Genomic DNA, 21,313 nt, shown 5'->3' on the forward strand with positions numbered 1-21,313 from the left:
CCCGCGGGCGCCTACGCACTTCCCGCTTCCTGCTGCTGAGGTGCGTCGGCGCTGGGGCTGCTCCTATAGCGGCTCGGGGCGAAGCCGCCCGCATCCCTCTTTCCTCCGCTCCTCCTCTTGGCAGCCGGGCGGGTGTTCAGCGCGGAGTCGAGCCGCTGGCGGCGTCTCGTCGCGGTGAGGGGGTGCGCTGTGGGGCAGGCTCAGCGTTGTGCGGTGGGAGCGTGAGGTGCGCGGCGTTAGCGGCGGCCTGTGAGGCTCCGGGCGGCTTCCAGCGGGCTGCGCGGGCGGCGTTCGTTGTGCTCTCACGTCAAGGTGTTTTGAGGTGATGTACGTCAGTGATGGGCAGTGCTCGGGATCCTTCCCAACACTAAGGAAAAACAAGCAAACAAACAAAAAAATAAACCGAAAAAGCAGCACCCCTCACTGCCATCAGTTGGGGGGGCTGATTGTAAGGATGATCCTGTTATTTGATTGAAATCGTTTTGTTTCGCTTTAAGCTTTTGTTGGGTTCGGCTGTGAATGGGGCAGCCTCGAGCACAGCAAACATCCTGAGAATGCAGGCTGTAGGAGGATGATGGCTTACATAACGCCTCTCAGGTGCTCTGCTTTTCCTGTTCTGCCCCATGCCCTCCTTCCAGCACCGATGAGTTCAGGGTTTGGGTAGTGCTGTGCTTTTGTTGTTGGATTGCTTTGTTTTTGCCTTTTAGTTTGTTTTGCAAAAGATAGTTGACTTTATTTTGTGACTATTAGGTTGTTGTTCCCCCCCCCCCCCCTCTCCTCTGTTGTGTATTAAACAGCTCTGTTCACCTAAATGTAGCTCGCTAAGGTTACATTGCCATTGGTGTTTGCTTACCCCACCGGTGTGCCTTGCAACTACCCACATTCATTGTTTGGGCAGGATCTCAGCCGTTTGAGCTGTAGTGCTCTGGCTGCTGGGAGACCCACAGTCATGCTGCTGCTACTTGTATCCTGGTGGCTGCCTGGGTTTCACAGGGCTCATCTGTCCCTTAAAGCAAGACTGGTGTGTCTAGTGGTTCATCCCATATTCTGTCATTCTTCCTGCCTCTCTTAAATGGATGGCGAATCCCTTTAATATCAATTCCACCTCCACACCTCTTATTCTTTCAGTTGCAGTTAAATAATCACAGCCATCACAGAATTTCAACTGCAAAGCTGTGTTAGGCTACAGGATAACATCCACTGCTGGTTTTTTACTGAATAGGTGAGTTGGTAGGTCATGCTGTGAATTCTTAGTGATGTATTCTAAACCATCACTAGTGAGTCTTATTTCTAGGAAATATAAGTATCCGACTTCCTTAATGTGGTGCTGCTGCTGTTTGCGTGTGTCACTGCTGGAGCTGTGTTGTGCTTTGGAGCTATGTTTAGTGGAGCACAAGCCTCGTGCTGTGCTATTTCTGTGGAACCCACGCTCTGTGTCTCAGGGTATGCACATATGAGAGAGAGAGAGAATCTGTCTGTCGTTTCTGGAAGTAAAAGTTACTGATTCCCCACAGGTCCTCGTGATGGAGATGCTTTCTCACCTTGTTTGTGGAAGATGTTGAGGAGGTGGCTGGATTCATGTCTAAGCCTCAGGAATGGGCTCAGGGTCTCAATTAGAGCAGAGTGAGAGCTGTGCTTGTGGGAGAGGAGGCAGTGAGATGTTTGTTAGCTCTTTTGTGTTTGTTTTGTTTTCGTAGGCAGGGACTTTGGTATATATATAGCCAAGATATATATCTTGGCTAAGGGTTTGCCCCTTAAGTTGCCCATAACCTCTCCTTTTACAGTTAACGACTCAGATCTCTGAAGTACTAATGGATGTACGCAGTTGAAAATGAATAATTCTCATCTGGGATTCTGTAGTTAAGGTACATCTAAACAGGCTTGAATCATGATGTCATAACCTATAGGTTCTACCTTCACGGTTTCTTCTCACCGAACTTTGATTTTGTTGTACTATATTTCATACTAATATTCCAAATTGTATTTCAGAGTCGCTGCTGTCTGTGACAAAACCAGGACTTACCCAGGGATGGAGCTGGCTCACAGTTTGTTGCTGAATGAGGAAGCGTTAGCACAGATCACAGAGGCGAAGAGGCCAGTCTTTATCTTTGAGTGGTTAAGATTTTTGGATAAAGTGCTGGTAGCTGCTAACAAGGTCAGTTGCTTTTTCTTCTTTCTTGAAACGTGTGTTAATTTTATGCTCGAGATAGTAGGTAATATCCAAGTCATAACTGTGTAATTCTAGATTCAGCCACTATTTTAGTTTGTAATTATTGAATTGTAGGTACTCACTTGGGCTCTTTGTAAAAAGCCATTTAGTTTGGTTTCTGTTTCTCAGTGCTGTAAACGTTTGGAAAGCAAAACCTGCCATTTCATTCTAAGGGTTCTTGACGGTAAAGAGGATTAAAATGTTCTCCGTGCAAGTAATACTGCAATTTTAGTGAGTCATGTAAAAGAAGATAAAAATTACATAGAGCAACAGCTAATTCTGATCATTTATCATCCATCTCCCCAATTACTTGAGTGTATCTTATACCTCTGTGATGCGAGCAATTTGTCAGCTTATGTAGGAGTAGTGTGAGGTTTGCTTCAATCTCTTGTAGTTGTTGCCAGGTGTCACAGGAAACAAGCTTTATTAATTTCATTAATTTTTGGTCCATTAACAGACAGATGTCAAGGAGAAACAGAAGAAACTGGTAGAACAGCTCACAGGACTCATCAGCAGTTCCCCAGGGCCGCCAACACGAAAACTACTCGCAAAAAACCTTGCTGCTCTCTACAGCATTGGAGACACTTTCACAGTCTTTCAGACTCTTGACAAGTGTAATGACATCATCAAGAGCAAAGACGATACTGCAGCCTACCTGCCCACAAAACTGTACGTCTGGTATTAGTTGGGAAAGGGGGGTGGTTTTAAAGCAAAGTGGTCCTGGATATTACAAAAATTTCTGCCTGTATACGTGTGTGTTAAGTTACATTTTGTGGAACTTACATTTTGCACGCGTAGCTGGAGTCTGTGAATGATTGATTTAGAAGGAAGAAAGGAATACATTTGAATTTGCGGAGGACAGGGTCTAAAGGTAGTAAATACACTTTTGTCTGAAAGTTGGATGCTTTCCTCTAGGCAAAGGAGTATGTAATGTTTCTTCACTTTCTTATGTCTTGGAGAGGATAAGCAGTAGTTGGAAGTAATGCAGTGGAGAAGTTCCACTATTTCTGTTATTGGTAATTGGGTCCAGGTACCCATTTTTCAGTGGAACCTGCCAGGATTGTCAAGTGGGAACATTACTGCTGAGCCAACTATAACCAAGTTAAGAAGTTTGTTTGTTTTTTTTCTCCCCTCCTCAAGCACTGCCTGTTTATATTCCCCTGTTATAATGTAGCTTAAACCTGTGTATGTGATCCTGTTTATCTTCATAAGTAGGAGCAGTCTTATTTGTAGCAATCAATTAATACCACACACAGCGTTTACTGATACTTCTTCAGCGCTCTCCCATGGTACGTGTGGGAGCATATCAAATATCTTGGCAGTGTCTAGTGGTCCCCAGTTCAGGCTGCCTTCAGATGTTGTTGTTACACACTATTATGATAACATCTGAAGTGACCTTTGGGGATGATACTGTCCTCCTTTTACCTGAAACTGTTGCAACTCTGTGGGAAACTTGCTGTTGTGTAGAAGGGCAGGGCAGGAGGCACACCAGTTAAGCAGTGGGCTGTAGGAATCTTGTAGAATCAATGATGACTAAAACATCCGTTTATAATTCAGTTTTTGTCTTGATCCAGCAAATGAATATGACTATGAATGCCTGTTTTCTTAGGGCTGCTGTGGCATGTGTTGGAGCGTTTTATGAGAAGATGGGCAGAATGCTGGGTAGTGCTTTTCCAGAGACAGTGAATAATCTTTTAAAATCTCTGAAAAGTGCAGAGGTGAGTTTTGCAGCATTTTCTATGCGTGGTCTTGATTCAACTTAAAATGAAACTCTCTCCTTCCAAAGGGGTTTGCTAAAATGCCTTCCATGTAGAAGAATGCGTATTGCTTATCCTATGTTAAACCACATGCATGTATTTGCTCTACAGAGAGGTTAGAGTTTTTTCATAATAATGTTATTGTAGTTGCTTTATTGTGACATCAGCAAATTAAAATTGAAAAAGGGTTGTAGGAACCATTTGAAATGCTGCATTAGGTTTCCACTCGGGTACCCTGAGTAAATGCTTATGTTTTGTAACAAAAATGTACTGCTTGTGAGCAGGATACACTGTAAGAAGAATATCACATTGAGGGAATGTGCCGTGGGTTGTCAGTGGGTCTAACATAACTGAAATAGCTCTTTTTCTTTTGAAATCAATGACAAATTGGAGCAAGTGCTGACTGCGTAGATCTTGACTCCTCCTCCTGCACATATTCTTACTCTCTGTGAGTAGTGGACATTTATAATCCAACTGCTGGATTTAAAGCGGGGACTTCTATCAGTGCTGAGTATAACAATGGCTCTGCGTTCTGCCCTAAGAGTACTTGTTTTCAGCAATACCTTCACAGTGGGTATAGTGCAAAATGTGGACTTCATGTTGTCTTATATGTTCTTTTTATCTGCTTCTATTTGGTTTTTGTTTCTTTAACCTGGGGCTGCAGCAGACAGGGAAGGACAGCAGCAACTTTTGCCGTTTATTGAACTGTGGGCACTCTTTAATTTATTTAATAATAGATGCAGTCTTACTAAAATCAGTTCTAATGTTTACTGCTATCTACAACCAGACAGAAATTGTGTGTGACTTCAGTGAACTATTACCATTTTCACAAATATATATGTGCGCAGAAATTAAAAAGCAGAGGTGTGTACCTGGTACTTGGATATAAGCATTGTGTCTGCATTTCTGCATAAACACCTCTTTATTTGTGCAGTCTCAGGGCCGCAGTGAAATCCTGATGAGTTTACAGAAGGTCTTAAATGGACTCGGAGGAGCAGCAGCTTCTTGTCACCGTGATATTTACAAGAATGCCCGGTCTCTGTTGACAGACAGATCTATGGCTGTACGATGTGCAGTGGCCAAGGTGGGTGTGTTTCTCCACAGATTTAGAAAGTCTTTGTGTTGTGATTGTGAAGTGCCTGCGTTTAAGCTTTCACCTGTTGCTTACAATGGGAAACTTGGTTGTTATTTGGGGAAGTCCTTGCAAGTTTACATCAAAGGCTCAAATGTTTGACTTGCTACTTTGCATATGCTGAGGTACAATAGTATTGACTTCCTCACTTCATAAACAAATAATGAGATACAGTAAATTATCTGTGGGTCTCAGTGGGAAAATTTTTAAGTAACAGGGTTCTTTTGTTGCATTTTTCTTATACTTTCTATTTATGTGTTAACCTGTTCCTCAGTTCTTTTGATAGCTCATTCTGACATAATTTTTGTGGTGATAGAGTGGGGAGAAACTGAACTTCATATTAGAACGTTTGCTGAATAAACCTGACAATTGCAATGAAACTTAAAAGGCAAGAATAGTCTCCACTGGTTCTCAGCAAGTTTAATTTCAATGTCTTTTTTCCTCTTCAGTGTCTGCTGGAATTACAAAATGAAGCGGTGTTTATGTGGACTGCTGAGCTGGAGAATGTTGCAACACTGTGCTTTAAAGCTCTGGAAAACTCAAACTATGGTGTGCGGGTTGCAGTGTCAAAGCTTTTGGGAACCGTCATGGCCACAGCACTGATGCCAAAACAAGCAACAGGTACAATCCTCCGGAGTTACCTTCCCAAACAAATTACATCTTCCGTGTTGTGTTGCATGATATGATGTTTTGCTCCAGTACGTGAACACCTGTAGTTGATTTGTTGCTGTTGTTGTTTTTGTTTTGTTTTGTTTTTTTAAGCTCCAAGTTTAAAAAGAGGTGAAGCACTCAGATTCCCTCTTGTAGTCATACAAAGAAAGAGGAAATGGTCAAAAATCATTTGAGGAAAATAACTTATTTTGTAAGCACAAAACAAAGCCAATAATTGGAATGTTGTCTGGATCTATGTGTTAAGACAACTCTGAATTGATCATTATGATTTTCAGGATAATTACTTGTATCGTGTGGAACTTTAGAATTAAATGGTTGCTTTTCTCTTGGCAAAAGTGATGCGACAGAACGTGAAGAGGGCTACTCTTGAGGAGGTCTTGGAACTCATGGCCACGGGATTTCTGCGAGGAGGGTCTGGTTTCCTAAAGAGTGGTGGAGAGATGCTGAAAGTAGGAGGATCTGTCAATAGGGAAGTGAGAGTTGGTGTTACTCAGGTTTGTGATAATTTGTAGTTGTTTTTTTTTTTTCCCCCTCAAATTAAGTGACATTTGTACATTGTAACACTTTTAGGAGGGAAATATTTACTTCTGGTCTTTATTTGCTTATGGTAACTTGCAAGGCTAATTTGATTTGCCTGTTTGGTGAAAAGTTTGGGCAGTGTCATTCACCTGAGTTATATTTTATTACTGGTGTACTGTAACTGCAAATTAAAATATGTGCTAGAAAAGGCTTATTTGATCAGTGTGTCTTAGGTGGGGCTAAAAAAGTTGTGAGAAATTAGTATCCTTTCATGCTTCAGCCCTTTTGTGTGCTGGTTTTCTGTGGTTGCTGAGTAGTTTGCAGCCCTAGCTTGTTAAACTGTGTTTCTTTTCTCCCTGTGTCTTTCCTGAATGGATGAAAAGATATAGAACAGTGGGCAGGATGCCACTGTCATCAAAAGAGTATTTTGCACTTCATTCTGCGTGTAGCAGTAATAGAGAGCTACTCTTGGTGCTGGAAACAGTTCAGCAGTGGCAGATACTGGCTAAATTCATCTTGTCTAACATGCTCAAGTTTGCATACAACTAACTGTTATTGCTGCTGTTGTGCAGTGTGTGTAGGTATTACTCTGCAATGACCAAATAGTCTTTTCTTACAATTTTAATTGGATCTGTATATAACTTCTGAATTTGCAGGCCTATGTTGTCTTTGTTACAACGTTAGGAGGTCAGTGGTTGGAGCGCAACTTTGCTACGTTCTTGTCACATGTACTTGACCTGGTCTCCCATCCTCGTGCAACTCAGACCCACGTGGAAGCAGTGTACTCTCGAAGATGTGTGTCCTTCATCCTGAGAGCAACTGTGGGCAGCTTGCTGGGGGAGAAAGCACAGATTGCAGCTGCCAAAGATATATGTCAAGCCATTGGTAAACAGATGAAGGCAGTGGGTGAGAAACATATTTCCTTCTTTGAGACCTGTTGAAAGTGGTTGCTGTTTATGCTCTGTCAGCCATTTTTCCACTTAATTCTACTGTTAGAATTAGTTCTATCGCTACAGTAAAAGATAATTCAACTGCTTTCTATTTGAAATGTGATATTCGAAATATAATTTCTATCTAAAAGAAGACTATAAATCTTGCTTTTTATCCTCTGTTGGCTTTTGACATTGCATTTGCTTGGAATGCAAAGTGGGGCAAGAAGTGTTTTTTGCAATCAGTCTTGGGATAGGTTGTACTAAAAGCTGCACAGTACAGCTGAAGACCAGATAATGTCTTTGTACCTGTCCTACCTATATGCATAGTGAGTTCCGGTTGAATTATACTGGTGGCAAATAAAGATGTAATCCAAAGACAGATATTTAAGAAGATAAATGTGGACTCTTGAGTATGTGAGAGGACTGACAATTAAAACTGTTGGCATTTGTTTCTTAGAAAACAGTGAATTTGAACTAGAGTTTGGAACAGGAAGATGGAATTGCACAACAGTGCATTGATTAAACAAGTGGAGAGTGTTTCTTTTTCTTTCATTTTTATTTTTAATACCACCAACTAATTTGATTTTAAATTAATGTCTTAATGTGTAAGAATGCTGTTGTCTTTGAAGCTTTTCCAGTTTTTTTCTGGAACTAAGTGGTTCCTTTCTATTCCGTGTATGCTGCATACTTTGTATGTGACTCCCTCAAATGATCCTAAGCAGGATACTTCTTTCTTTTCTGCAGAAGCAGTGGTGAATGACGCTAACAGTGAAAATAAAGCAGGAGCTGCTGATGTGGCTGCAAGCCAGCATGTAATGGTGTGTGCTCTCCAAGAACTGGGCAGTCTGGTGCAGAGTCTGAATGCTACTGCGTCTCCTCTTATTCAAGAACCCTCTATTGGTATGCAGATAAACTTACACTGATTGAGATATTAGAGCAATGAATATGAATTATGATCACAATCTGTTAATATAATTAATGTGCAAGAATATTGATTTAACTGCATAGTGTATTTAACACTTCTGTATTTTTTTTAAAGAGAAAGGCAAAGTTATGAAGTTCAAGTATTTCATTTCTGTCATTTTTAACTTTCATGTTGCCTCTTTAATACTGACTCAATTCAAATCTCGACTTACTAAGAAGCGTATTGTGGTTTTAAAATTATAAACTCTTTTTGTTTTTTTTTAATGTAGGTCTGTTGGAGACAGTAACATCAGTTCTCCTTCATCCTAGCATGGCTGCTCGACTTGCTGCTGCCTGGTGCTTGCGCTGTGTAGCTGTGGCATTGCCTTTTCAGCTGACTCCATTTTTAGACAGATGTGCAGAAAGACTCAACAATCTGAAGACCTCCCCTGAAGCTGTTAGTGGCTACAGTTTTGCAATGGCTGCTTTATTAGGTGGTGTGCATCAGTGTCCCTTAGGTATTCCTCATGCCAAAGGAAAGGTGAGATAATGAGGTTTGTTTGTGAATAAACTAAAAGATATAGTTTTTCAATAACTAATTGCTTTGCACAATGTGTGGCATAGTCACAGATTAAAAGGATTGTTGAAATTGAACTTGGACCTAGCACAAGCATTGGTTGGAGCCCTTGTTTGTACGTATGTTACTCCAAAAGTAATACCTCCCATTTACTTCCATAGAAGTTACAACAAATATGAAAAGCACAGTAACACTATTTGATAGAGAAAATTCTCAGCTAGAAAACACTCTCTCTCACCATAGTCACTTACCAGCAGTGATCAAGAGCTTGCATTCTGTACTTGTAGAAATCTGTACTAGCAGAAGGGACCCACTGTTGCCACTATTGGGATGCACCACATACCAGCTCACTGTGTTCACACCTACTGTTTGATCTTCTTGAGTGTTCAGCAAGCATCAATGAATGTTAATGGGTGCCGTTTTTTCTGCGTGGAAGAATTCAATTCCGTCCCTTTCATTTCTAAGCAGTCCAGTGTCATATGCCCTTCTGTCACATGGCAACAGAATGTAATGCAGTATTGGTGGGAAGGTTCAGCTTCTACTGCCACTGTTGGGATGCACCACACACCAGCCACCAGCTTGCTGTGTTCACATCTACTGTTTGATCTTCATGAGTGTTTCACCTCTTGATGTTGTAGGCCAACATAATAAAGTAAGAGGCATTTCTTTTGGAACAGCCCTCATAGCACTTCAGTTGCAATATTTACTAGCTTTTTGTTACTGTCTCTCTTTCAAACTTACACTGTTTGACATATTAATTAATAACTATTAAGAAAATATTACTTCTTGTATTTTCATGTGCTTAAGGTTAATTGTGTGCATGGAATGTGATTGTTCTTTATGGAAGATCAGCTTAAATATTTGAGCATGTTTACATATAATCATAGAATTTGTAATAGTGTGGTAATTTATATTTTTTAAATCCTTTTTATTTTTATTTTTTTGTTATTGCAGATGGTTGTTAGTATTGCTGAGGATCTGTTACGAACTGCTGCACAGAACAGCAGGCTTTCCTTGCAACGGACTCAAGCTGGATGGCTTTTACTTGGAGCGCTTATGACTTTAGGTTGGTAAAAACAGTTGTTTTATTTGATTTTAATGTTTGTCCAACATTTTGATTATCCAGTGTAGCAAATAGTCTTTACAGATTATCAGTACCGTATTGATACCAAACCACAGGAAATGAAGTCTTAGTTCATTTATTTCAGCTGTGATGTTTGTGCTGGGGAAAAGTGGAATATTAGAGTAAGCTGAAGGATAGCAGAAGGTGGTGTTCCTCACATAAATCAACAAAATTAAAGGAAACAAAAATTAAACAAAAGAAAAAAGCAAAAGTTTTTTTTTTTTAACCCAGCTTTTACTTATTCTGTGGAAACAGGAAATTCTGTGATGCAAGTTGTTTTATTTGCAGTTTATTTTTTGTCCAAGTGTGTCTCTGGTTAAGCAACAATACTGATTAGGAATGATGGGTATGATGACACTTTAAAAGCTATCCAATTGGCTTTAAAACAACAGCAAAACAAAAACAAGAGCAACAAGAAAAACACAATTGAACTTCTATATGTGTATTAGAGACCAGGCTGTATGGGGCTCTGTGCAGCCTGATTTAGTGGGTGGCAGCCCTGCCTTTGGCATGGGGGTTGAAACTAGTTGAGCTTTATGGTCCCATTCAACCTAAGCCATTCTATGATTCAACACTTGATTGTTCATATGTGCAGTCACAGAAATATCAGAAGCACTGCTTTGAGAGCTTGTAAGTACTCTTGAATTTTGAATCCATAAACCTTTTTTAAAATTCTGAAAAATATAATAATGTTTTAATACATTCCTCGGTATTTTGATTTTGTCAGCAGACACTATTTGTGTTTTCTATTCTCTAAATTACCTCATTTTGTCAAATCTTTTTCTGACAATGTACCATTATTTTGGTTGTCCTTCTGCAATATGCTTTTAGTGTGCTTTCATTGGGTTTTTTATCTAAATCTTTTTCAGAAACTTTCTGTAAACCCAATTGTAAAACTAGTTTTCTAGTCAGTATCTACTGTTTATTTTTCTATCACATGAATAAGCTAAGATGGGCTAAAGAGCTTGCCTTCAAAATACTAGTATAAAAATAATACTGGAAGTCAGGATAAAAATACAAGCATCAGTATTTACATCTTACAGGATTCAATGTATGGAATTGGCTATTCCCTATTTTTGGTACAAATATCAACAAACAATCAGAATCATAGGGGTTGGAAGGGACCTCCAGAGATCACTGAGTCCAACCCCCCTGCCAAAGCAGGTTCCCTACACCATGTCGCACAGGTAGGAGTCCAGGCAGGTATTGAATATATCCAGAGAAGGAGACTCCAACACCTCCCTGGGCAGCCTGTTCCAGTGCTCTGTTACTCTCACCATAAAGTTCTTGCACACACTCATGTGGAACTTCCTCTACTCCAGTTTCTGGCTGCTTACCCTTGTCCTGTCTCCACACACTGCTGAAGAGTCTGGCCTCGCCACTTTGCCCCCCACACCTCAGATAGTTATAGACCTGGATCAGGTCCCCTCTCAGTCCTCTTTTCTCAAGGCTAAACAGACCCAGTTCACTTAGCCTTTCTTCACAGGGAAGATGCTCCAGGCCCTTCACCATCTTTGTGATCCTCCGTTGAACTCTTTCCAAGAGATCCCTGTCTTTTTTGTACTGGGGAGCCCAGAACTGGACACACAATCTCTGTGATTTACTTGCAGCACTTTCAACATACAAATGAGAACAATGAAGAGTAAAGGAAATTTATTTAGGGAGATAAATAGGTTTAAATAAAAAAGTATGAAGTAAGAGGAAACTAGCTAGAAGAGCAAAAACTTTAATGGCAGATTTTTGATACTTTGTATAATAAACGCTGATATTAACTGTCATTTTAATTTTTGCATAGGTCCATCTGTTGTTCGTTATCATCTACCGAAGATGTTGCTGCTGTGGAGAAATGTGTTCCCACGATCTCTGAAGGAGTTAGAGGCAGAAAAGGCAAGAGGAGATTCTTTTACCTGGCAAGTAACACTGGAAGGTCGCGCTGGGGCTCTATGTGGTAAGAATTTCAAATTTCAAAATTATAATTGTACAGTAGAACAGAATCCCAAATATTATAGAGAAAACTCTTTATAATTTCCCTTCTTTCATTAAAAATGAGTAAGGCTTGTCAGAGTTCCACCAGTGACCTGTTTTAGGTATGTAGTCTTATGAATATGTCACATGGTTTTTGAATAAATATTTTTAGTTGCTGCTTTGTTTATATTGTCTTAGGATCTGTAGGTCACTCATGCATTGTATTTGTTTTTGAGTGAAATTTTAACTACTTTGTTGCCAGCTATGAGAAGTTTTGTTGCTCACTGCCCTGAGCTCCTTACTGAGGATGTAATCAGGAAGTTGATGACACCTATAGAATGTGCCATGACAATGATGTCACAGTAAGTAAAAAGTTTTTAAGATGTTCTTCTTTAGAAGCACAGTGTGAGATTAAGAGACGATCATTTGATAATAAAGTTGTTACTACTGAGAGGAAGTTTCTCTTCTAATCTGCAGATGTTTTTGCCCTTTGTTCACATTTTTCCTGGAGCTGAAATACTATATCAATTTGTTTTAATTCGTGCTCTCAGAATTTAACTTGTTCTTAGTGAAGGAAAATACTGTGCTTTTGTGAACATTACTACTACAGTCTTCAGCTTTTTCAAAGTATGTGATTCCATGGCATGTGCTGAAATGCTTACTGAAATAACTTTAAGTAACCATACTTTGAATTTTCTGCGTGTTTTTTTACTTCATGGTTTGCTTATCCTTGTGCAATAGATAAGAAAGTTCCAATACTGGCGTACTACCAGCTGTGAATCACTAGACTATCTGTTTACAAAATGTACTGGTGAGAAACTTCAGACAGTTTTTGGTCGTATTTTGTGCTTTTGTTTAAGTAGCAGTTTAAATGAATTGGAAAAAAAATCCCTTCAATTTGATTACTTCAAAAATATCTGAAGTTATTTAAGTAGTGCTGCTCACAGTGAATCTCTGAACACTATTTTTTTTTGTTTAGAATAGGGACAAATCATGTGAAAATAAATCTGAAATATTATTTTCAGTAACTACAGTATTTCTAGCTGTCTGTTTTTCTTTCCTTGATCCTGTAGCATTCCATCAGTAATTAAAGCCCATGGAGCTCATCTGAAAGCTAGTGCAGCTATGGTCCGTTTAAGACTTTACGATATACTGGCTTTATTACCTCCAAAGACATATGAAGGTATGGGCTGTTTTTGTTTTTGATGATGATTATTAAAGTAAAAATTGCACTCCGTATGTTTATGTGATTGGGTTTGTTTGGGTTTTTTTTTTACTACTTTTGATGTCTTTTTAGTGCTTGCTTCTGATGCAGATACCAAGTGCAAAATAGAAAACTAGAAATCTGCAAGAGTCTTGCATTGTTCCTTGTTTTCTGTATGTCATCATGTCTGTATGGATATTGCAACGTATCAGAGGAACACTGAGTATAAGTTCTGGTTTTGTTTGTAGGACTGAGATATGGAGATTGTGTTCTCCGTGTTTTATGGTGTTTTTCCTCACTACTTAAGGTACAGAGACATGGGTTCTTACTCCCAGTAGTGTCCTCAGATTTACTTCTGTCCATTCACTAATTGTAAAATTCAAATAATGGCACATGCTTTGATTTGGGACTTCTGACCTGTAGCTGAAATGTTTAGGTTAAGAAGTAACAGTGATTCTTTTTAATGTCCTGTGTTCTAGGTTCATTTAATGCACTTCTTCGGGAGTTGGTAGCAGAGTTTACTTTGACAGACAACTCTGCTAATACAACCACATCGCTCCTGAGGTCTCTTTGTCATTATGATGACAGTGTTCTTCTTGGCTCTTGGCTGCAGGAGACTGATCATAAATCAATTGAAGACCAGGTAATAAGGAAGAAGGACAATAATGAATTGTCTGCAACGTCTCTCTGGGTTATGGAGCTTTGCTCCTTTACTCTGGGCATGCTTCAGAGGTCTGCCAAGTTTAAGTCTTTCCATGTACTGCACAATGTTTTGATAAAACTGCCTGCAGATGAGGTGGTCATAACGTTTACACAACTTGGATGGTTAGTCTGTTAACCTAGTTTCTTTAAAGAAACTATTTTAAAAATCTCTTTAGTGTAACAATTATTCTCATACTTTAAAAAAAAAAAACCAAAAAAACCAAGTTCCACTTGAATTGTTTTGTACAGAAATTGGTGTTGAAATACCAGCATTGCAAGAGGTGTTGAGGAAGTATTTTCACAATGATAGGCATAAGCAATTATAATACTATTTCAAAACCATTTCTAGATAGAGAATCATTACAATCAAAGCTGACTTATTAGCATGCTGTATGTATTGTAACTCAATACTCACAATGAATGAATAAGTTTTCCTTTTTTTTTTTTTTTTTTTTCTTTAAGCCAGTTTGTAGTTTACTGTCTCAGAAGCTGTAGCTGGTACCAGTAATTATATGCCTTTCTCTAATTTCTGTATCTTACTGCTAGGAGTCATAGTTTGTGCACTTAAACAGCTGTTAAGTGCTCTGACTGTCAGGGGTTTAACTGGCTCTGTAAATGCTAATTTACATATTGCTTTTGTTTGTAATGCAGTTTTCTGTTCTTAGTGACTGCATAAGTCTTTGCAGAAAAAATTCTGACCTAATGGTAAACCAAAGATGTATTCAGAAGTGTTCATGTTATGTGGTATTTTGCAGCTTCAGCCAAACAGTGCATCTGGAAGTGGTGCTTTGGAACATGATCCTTCTTCTATTTATTTGCGCATCCCTGCTGGTGAAGCTGTACCTGGTCCCCTTCCTCTTGGAGTATCTGTCATTGATGCATCTGTGGCTCTCTTTGGTGTGGTTTTTCCTCATGTGTCTTACAAACACAGGTCAGTTTACATCTGTGTTCAGTTTCAGAATGTAATGCTATAGTCCCCTGGATAGTATCAAGTTTTTATTCTTGAAATAAGAATCTACTTTGAAATCAACTGTCTCTAAATTTAGATGTCAATATTTTGTGTTTGTTGTGCCTCAGGATTCCAGAATATATTTTCTCAGTTGAGAAACAAGATAATTCCCTTGCTTTATCAGTTTTGTAGGTTGGGGTTAAGAGGTACAGGCTGAATTTCTCTCTCCTTTTACTTTTTTAACAGCAGTTGTCTCTCTACAATCAAAAGTCCCTGCAAAAATATTGTACAAATTAGCTTAAAGTCAGCCTTGAAAACATAGCTGTGGAATTCTTTGGATTTCAGCTGGGTCCATAAGTGAGACTGCATGATTTACACTAAGCGGTTTTATGCATAATAAAAAAAAGAAGAAATTAATTCACATGAAACATGAAGGAAAATATGCTGCTCTTTATAGAGCTATCAGTTATCAGGACTATGTTTGTCATTTAATTTAGCAAGTCATTGCTGAGCACAAGCAGATCTAGGATTCATTTAAAATGAAAATTACCCTTCTGTGCAATATTGATGGAAACAGTTTTTTCTTTCAGTGGTCATTCTCATTTTGCAGTAAGCAATTGTAAGCAGTAAGCCTTAAGTCTATCTGATCTTTATTGTTGATGGAAAAAAATAGCTCATTAACTGCTGATTAGTTGACTATACAAGCTGCTCATTATACTCCTGATTTTGATGTCTTTTAGAGAGTATTCCTCTCAGTAAATGCTTTATGATGTGATGTTAAAGAGGGAAAATAATGGGAACAACTGTAGGAGTGTGTAGAATAACACTGGTTTTGAATGCTAGAGCAGATGCAGCATTTTTTCAGTCCCATCTTTGTAGTTTTTCTAGTTGTACATCCCAACAGGATCTGGAGATCCACCCCTCAGTGGTGTTTCCTTCAAAAAGGACAGTAAGCACTTATGGATGAGGTAAAAGAACTAACAGCATCCAGAATAACTACCCTTTCTGCCTAAGTGGAATATTCTCTACAGGCCCTGAAATGTAAATTCTGTGACTGATTTTGAGTCTCTTTTGTTGTGAGTATTGTTGCGCTTCCTGCATTTTTGGTTTGCATTTTGAAAACATCTCACTTAAATTATGCTCTTTCCTTTGTTTTAGATTGCAGATGTTGGATCACTTTGCTGAATGTGTCAAGCAGGCTAAAGGTGTTCGACAGCAAGCCGTGCAGCTTAATATCTTTACTGCTGTTCTTAGTGCCTTGAAGGTAAAACTTACAAGCTTGTTGTACATGCCAAATTCAGCAGTTTGATTCATAGATCTGTATTCTGTACAAAAAATTGTTTGAAGAAGCCCCAGAGTACAGATGAAGGGGATGCCAATTTAAGTACGTGATATGGAGCATTTGAGACAGCAAAATTTGATCATATTTGGGCAAAAATAATTATTTTGAGCTTTTAGTTTGGTAAAGTTTTCATGGTAGCAGCAAAAGTCAAATTTTTCCCCTAGGGATTGTCTGTGAAATGTCAAGTCTGTCTTTAGAACTTAGCAGAGTTTTTGGAGAGAAAATTGTCACAGATCTTTAAGCTGGCAAAGCATTACTTCTCTTTCTTGCTTCTTAAAAACATGAGCCATGTTGAAACATGAGATGTGTTGTTTCTGAGACAGAAGCTTGGGTTTTGCCATGCAAAAAAGCCAGAGGTGTTAGTTAGCTTTAAACCTCCTTTTTCTCCATGCCCATCCTTCTTTCTTTTTGCCTCTGTTTCTTTCTTTTCAGACATATCCTGTGTATAACTATGTTAGATTCAATAGTACCCGCATGCATATAGCACTGTAACACATGTTACAGACTGAGCATGTTAATGGTTTTGAGTTTTAAATGTTTTAAACTGTACAGAAATGTAAACAAAAAAAAAGTTTAATTTTTAAGTTCAAGCTCACCCTTATATTAATATTGTTGTACCCTTCATCCACTTACTTGGAATATTCTTTCATATTTGTCCATGTAGGGATTAGCTGAGAACAAAAGCACCTTGGGACCAGAAGAAGTTCGTAAATCTGCTCTAACACTGGTAATGGGTGCGCTTGATAACCCTAACCCTATTCTGAGATGTGCAGCAGGAGAAGCTCTTGGTAGGATGGCTCAAGTGGTTGGAGAAGCTACTTTCATTGCTCGAATGGCTCAGTACAGTTTTGATAAGTAAGTTGACTTTGTTTCAGAAAAAGAAATAAAAGGAAGGATTATTTTTTTTTCCCAAATAATTGAATATATTATTATATTGAATACCTGATTTATTTATATGTTTATAGGTTAAAATCTGCTCGAGATGTTGTATCAAGAACAGGCCATTCTTTGGCTCTGGGTTGCCTCCATCGATATGTTGGTGGGATAGGTTCAGGGCAGCATCTGAAAACCAGTGTCAGCATTCTCTTGGCTTTGGCACAAGATGGAACTTCCCCTGAAGTGCAGGTAAGAATCAAAAGAAACCAAAACAACAGCAACAAAAAAAAACCCCCACAGTTGTCACAGAATGAATTTTAATTGAGAATGTTTTAAAATAGAAGTTAAATCACCCGTTTAGGTGCTTTCTAATAGAGATTGTCATATAAGCCAAACTGTATGGACATAACATTTGGTAAGGGATGCTGAACCAGCAGATTTTGCTTTGTAGCTGCAGTTGGTTAGGAATAGGTCCAAATCTGCTAGTGTTATCTTAGCTGTCTATACTAAGGCTTTAATAACTGTCTAGTGGTCAGTGTATGATCAGCTGTTGGAAATGTAGCTGATGAACAGTAATTTTTTTTCTTTGTCAACCAATTCTAATTTGTATGAACCACTGAACAAAGTATAGCAGTACATCTTCCTGAGAAGGTTATACTATAATAACAAAATCTGAAAGCTCTTGTGGATAAACTGAAATTTGTTTGCATCTAGGACAAAAAGAGAATATTAGGGGAAGTGGGGAGGCTTTTGCAGTTAATTTCTGTTTATCTACTGTTTTAATAACATGTGGAAGGTCTCCCAGGATGGCCGTTTGACTGCTAAAAGCTGCTGGTTGGGTTAGGGGGGAATAGATATGCTACTGAGAGCTCTGCCTTCAGGACTACAGATCGTGTATGAATAATGTGTGATGCAGAATGTTTCCTAAGCTCAAAGTATTTGGAAATTGGGATAACAGGCTATGTCATAACTCTTCCAAAAGAAATGTGAGGGGAGCAGTGTCTTTTTGTGTCTTTACTGTCCTGTAACTCCTTGTTTTTGGATGCTGCTGTAAAAAGCATACGGAGCAGTACATCTATACCGACATAAAGAAGTTAAATGTTAAAAGGCGAAGTGAAGAATCTTTCATTTTCTCCAGCAATGAAATCTATCAGAGCTCTAGAATAATTGCATTTCCATACTTTGTAAAACGTGTATGAACCTTTCAGCTTGTGATGTAAATCAGTTCCTTAAAATGTCAAAGATGCTTCCTACGAAATGCTTTGACAACTGTCTGCTTCTGAATCTACATTCGGTTTTAAAACAGAAGTGATTCTGTATTTTTCCTATCTTAAGAGTCACTTTTCATTTGTGCATTTTTATATTTTTTTTTAAGGGGGGGAGTTAATGTTTCTATTTTATTTTTTTAAATATTTGCTCTAATTCCTTGTTGTTTTCATCTCCATTATCCACAAAAGTGCTGACAGCCAAGCAGCATGCTAGAAATATTTCAACTCCCAGGTGATTGCTTGAGGTTATGGTCTTTGAAACCCTTCTGGAGTAAGAGAAGATAACTAGATGCAAGGGTGTGCAGAGCTAAGCTCAGTCTATGTGTAAGTTTCTGTAACTTTCCTAAATATATTACACTTATTTATTTATTTATTTATTTTTCTCTAATAGACCTGGTCTCTCCATTCACTTGCCTTGATAGTTGATTCTAGTGGACCAATGTACCGTGGATATGTGGAGCCAACGCTTTCGCTAGTTCTTACTCTGCTCTTAACAGTTCCACCATCACATACAGAAGTGCATCAATGCTTAGGCCGATGTCTTGGAGCTATAATAACTACTGTTGGGCCTGAGCTTCAAGGTCAGTGTGAACTGAGGAGGAATAAAAGCTTATCTTCTATAAAGCCAATTAATCACAGTCTTAAATGGAGGACAGACAAATTTTGCCTGTTGCATTTGAAAGGTGTGGGGAAGGGATTTAACAGTGTCTTGTACAGAACTTCAATTGTGACTTTGAACATACATGGTGATGTTTTCGTATGGCATTTCATTATTTTTTTTTCCCCAGCAGTTTGAAATTTGTATGAAGGTGCTTCAGCGATTTATGGTGTTCTTTTTTATAGCAACTTTGTGTTCTGTGTAAAACATGGGAAGCACCCTTACCAGAAACGTTTTATGTAGTACAAGAGGCAATGTTTCTCCTTTACTTCTTCAACACATTAGTACCTTTATTTTTGACTGTTGACAAGAACTTAAGTTGGGCATAGTTGTTGGTGTTGTGAACAATAACTAGTTTCCACTCATTCTTGATGTTCTTATATCATGGTACTTTATTGTAACAATTAAGGGTTTTTTTCAGACCTAACTCTGTATCTGAAGTTCTGTGGCTGAGATGGCAAAAATATGGTCTGAGTCTTACTGGGATTTCTTTACGAATATTTTACTCTGGTCTTTAAGATGGTGTCATAGAGCCACTTGAGAAATTAAAATTCTGAAAAATTGGACATTTCTGTTATGGGAAAGTTTCTTGATGGCTTGATTTAACCTGAGTATCTGCTTGCTCTCTATTTGATTTGGAATGTTGTGACTGACACGTTTAATAAGCATCATCCTTATACTGAAAGTCTTTTGTAGGCATTTTTCTGTAATTCAGAAAGTTCTTGTCAACATCATACAGGTTAATTACAGGATTATTTTTCAGATTAAGTTCTGTTCTGTTAGAGTAACATGACTCATCCAATGGAGCTAACCAAAATTAGCTCGCATCTATGCTATCAAAAGCATTGCCTAACACTTTAGAAAATGGTTCTGTGCGTGAAATATTTCCCGTATATCATAGAATGGTAGATATTCACAGTTGAAATTCAATTGATCACTCTTACTGGCTTTATGTCCTGGGGAGATATTTTTAAAATATTTCCATTTGAAGGTAATTGGTCCAAAATTTCATTTGCACTGAATGTTATTTAACTGAGCTGAAATACTGAGATACTGAAACATGCTGTAGTGGTTCTTTCAAGTTGTGCCATTTTTCAGTAGGAAGTCAAGAAAAGCTGCATGTTAATTCTGTCAACTTTTTATGCATCAGAATGTTTGTTGAAGATTTAAAACCTACTGCGGTCATACAGAAGTCTTGCTGTGTTAAGGATGTCACGTTATATCACCAGGTAATGGAGCTACAATTTCAACAATCCGTTCATCCTGTTTGGTGGGATGTGCAATCACGCAGGACCATTCAGACTCACTCGTCCAGGCAGCGGCCATATCCTGCCTTCAGCAGCTCCATATGTTTGCACCACGGCATGTCAACCTATCCAGTCTGGTTCCCAGTCTTTGCGTGAGTACAAAATGCATTCCTTCTGTTTCTCCAAGTTTTATATGTGTGCCTTGCAAGGGGCACAGGAGAGGCATTTTGTAAGATGCCAAGGGTACCCATTCATAACAAAAAAATGACATCTACAGAACACTGGGGTGCAGCAAAGGAGTATCTGTCTCCAAGCTGTTTTAGATGCTTTTCAGAATGCTGCCCAAATTAATATCATGAGGCTGGATTCACTCTAGCTAGCAAGAATTTATATGGTAACATTAAAAAAAAAATACTGAAATGCCTCATCCCTTCCAGTTGACTGCGTGCACAGAGGGAAGAAAGTTAATCTGGGGAAGGTGGGAGGTCTTGGATTTGTTTTTACCACTGTCAGCGTAGTAGATGCTGATGCTCAAATTCTTGTGCTGCTGTTGTGATTACCACAGGGAGAAAGCAATGCTAGTGTTCGTCAGCAAATCCTGGCCTAAACCAGGAAACATATGCTGGAACTCAAAACTTACAAAATGCAACTGTAAGAGAAAGATGCGTGTTTCTGTTTCTTTATTACTATTATTTATTTTTTAATTTATTTTAAGGGGTTTTAGCAGCCTAATGCTGAAAAATTTGGAAAGCTTCTCCCTGCAGTCTGTTCAGTGTTTTTGAGAAGTTGTTCTTATTATTCACTGTGAAACAAGTGTTTCTGTACAACCTTACGTCAATATTGGAACTTTTTCGTAGTCTCCCTTCCTGACTTTCCCCAAGACATCCTTGCATTGTTACATGCATTTCCCTGCATACATACTTTGACTTTCCCACGCACACTGGAATGACGCTGTGCAGCACTTGTCCTTGCACAGAATTTTGCATGACAGTATTGCAACGTATCTAGAAATATTTAGGCCCTTTTGTATGAATACTGTGTGCAGTGTGGCAAAAGGTTCTTTTGAGTTAGTTGCCTTGTAAGCACTAGTGAGTAATAAAAAATGAAGTTACTGCTGGTGTGGCCAGTACTGTTTTGAAAGCTTTTCCTAGGCTTTCTGCTATCCGTTTCATGTTTCCTAATGATTCTTTATTAAATAAAAGCTATTCTCCTTCACTTTTTTCATATTCTTTACTTCTAAGTCATATGTGATTTGCTAAGTTTTCCTCTGAATTGTCT

General features: G+C 38.7%; 1 protein-coding gene across 18 annotated transcripts in view; it reads left to right on the forward strand.

Moving 5' to 3' along the window:
• Positions 1 to 3: 3 nt before the first annotated feature.
• The window catches only part of HEATR5B (HEAT repeat containing 5B), a 47,422-nt gene continuing 26,112 nt past the window's right edge, over positions 4 to 21,313 (forward strand). For 3 of the 18 annotated variants that reach the window (XR_014944697.1, XM_085543262.1, XM_085543261.1), the window contains exons 1-20: positions 1,990 to 2,155; positions 2,667 to 2,878; positions 3,819 to 3,927; positions 4,901 to 5,050; positions 5,548 to 5,719; positions 6,107 to 6,264; positions 6,946 to 7,195; positions 7,966 to 8,121; positions 8,415 to 8,665; positions 9,656 to 9,767; positions 11,620 to 11,772; positions 12,052 to 12,151; positions 12,863 to 12,972; positions 13,473 to 13,636; positions 14,451 to 14,626; positions 15,803 to 15,908; positions 16,651 to 16,841; positions 16,952 to 17,111; positions 18,522 to 18,711; positions 20,018 to 20,187. Coding sequence is in view for 16 of the 18 variants with exons in the window: in XM_085543262.1 (XP_085399388.1) it covers positions 2,030 to 2,155; positions 2,667 to 2,878; positions 3,819 to 3,927; positions 4,901 to 5,050; positions 5,548 to 5,719; positions 6,107 to 6,264; positions 6,946 to 7,195; positions 7,966 to 8,121; positions 8,415 to 8,665; positions 9,656 to 9,767; positions 11,620 to 11,772; positions 12,052 to 12,151; positions 12,863 to 12,972; positions 13,473 to 13,636; positions 14,451 to 14,626; positions 15,803 to 15,908; positions 16,651 to 16,841; positions 16,952 to 17,111; positions 18,522 to 18,711; positions 20,018 to 20,187 (3,216 nt within the window). In the remaining 2 variants the exon portion in view is untranslated. Of the gene's footprint in view, positions 328 to 1,133; positions 1,223 to 1,784; positions 1,866 to 1,989; positions 2,156 to 2,666; positions 2,879 to 3,818; positions 3,928 to 4,363; positions 4,541 to 4,900; positions 5,051 to 5,547; positions 5,720 to 6,106; positions 6,265 to 6,945; positions 7,196 to 7,965; positions 8,122 to 8,414; positions 8,666 to 9,201; positions 9,354 to 9,655; positions 9,768 to 11,619; positions 11,773 to 12,051; positions 12,152 to 12,862; positions 12,973 to 13,472; positions 13,637 to 14,450; positions 14,627 to 15,802; positions 15,909 to 16,650; positions 16,842 to 16,951; positions 17,112 to 18,521; positions 18,712 to 20,017; positions 20,188 to 21,313 lie in introns of those variants that run through there. The other 15 variants (XM_085543248.1, XM_085543249.1, XM_085543250.1 and 12 more) reach the window with 15 other exon arrangements.

The sequence above is a fragment of the Coturnix japonica genome, chromosome 3, assembly GCF_054131305.1.
Source record: "Coturnix japonica strain WE chromosome 3, WE-NBRP24, whole genome shotgun sequence".
Taxonomy (NCBI): domain Eukaryota; kingdom Metazoa; phylum Chordata; class Aves; order Galliformes; family Phasianidae; genus Coturnix; species Coturnix japonica.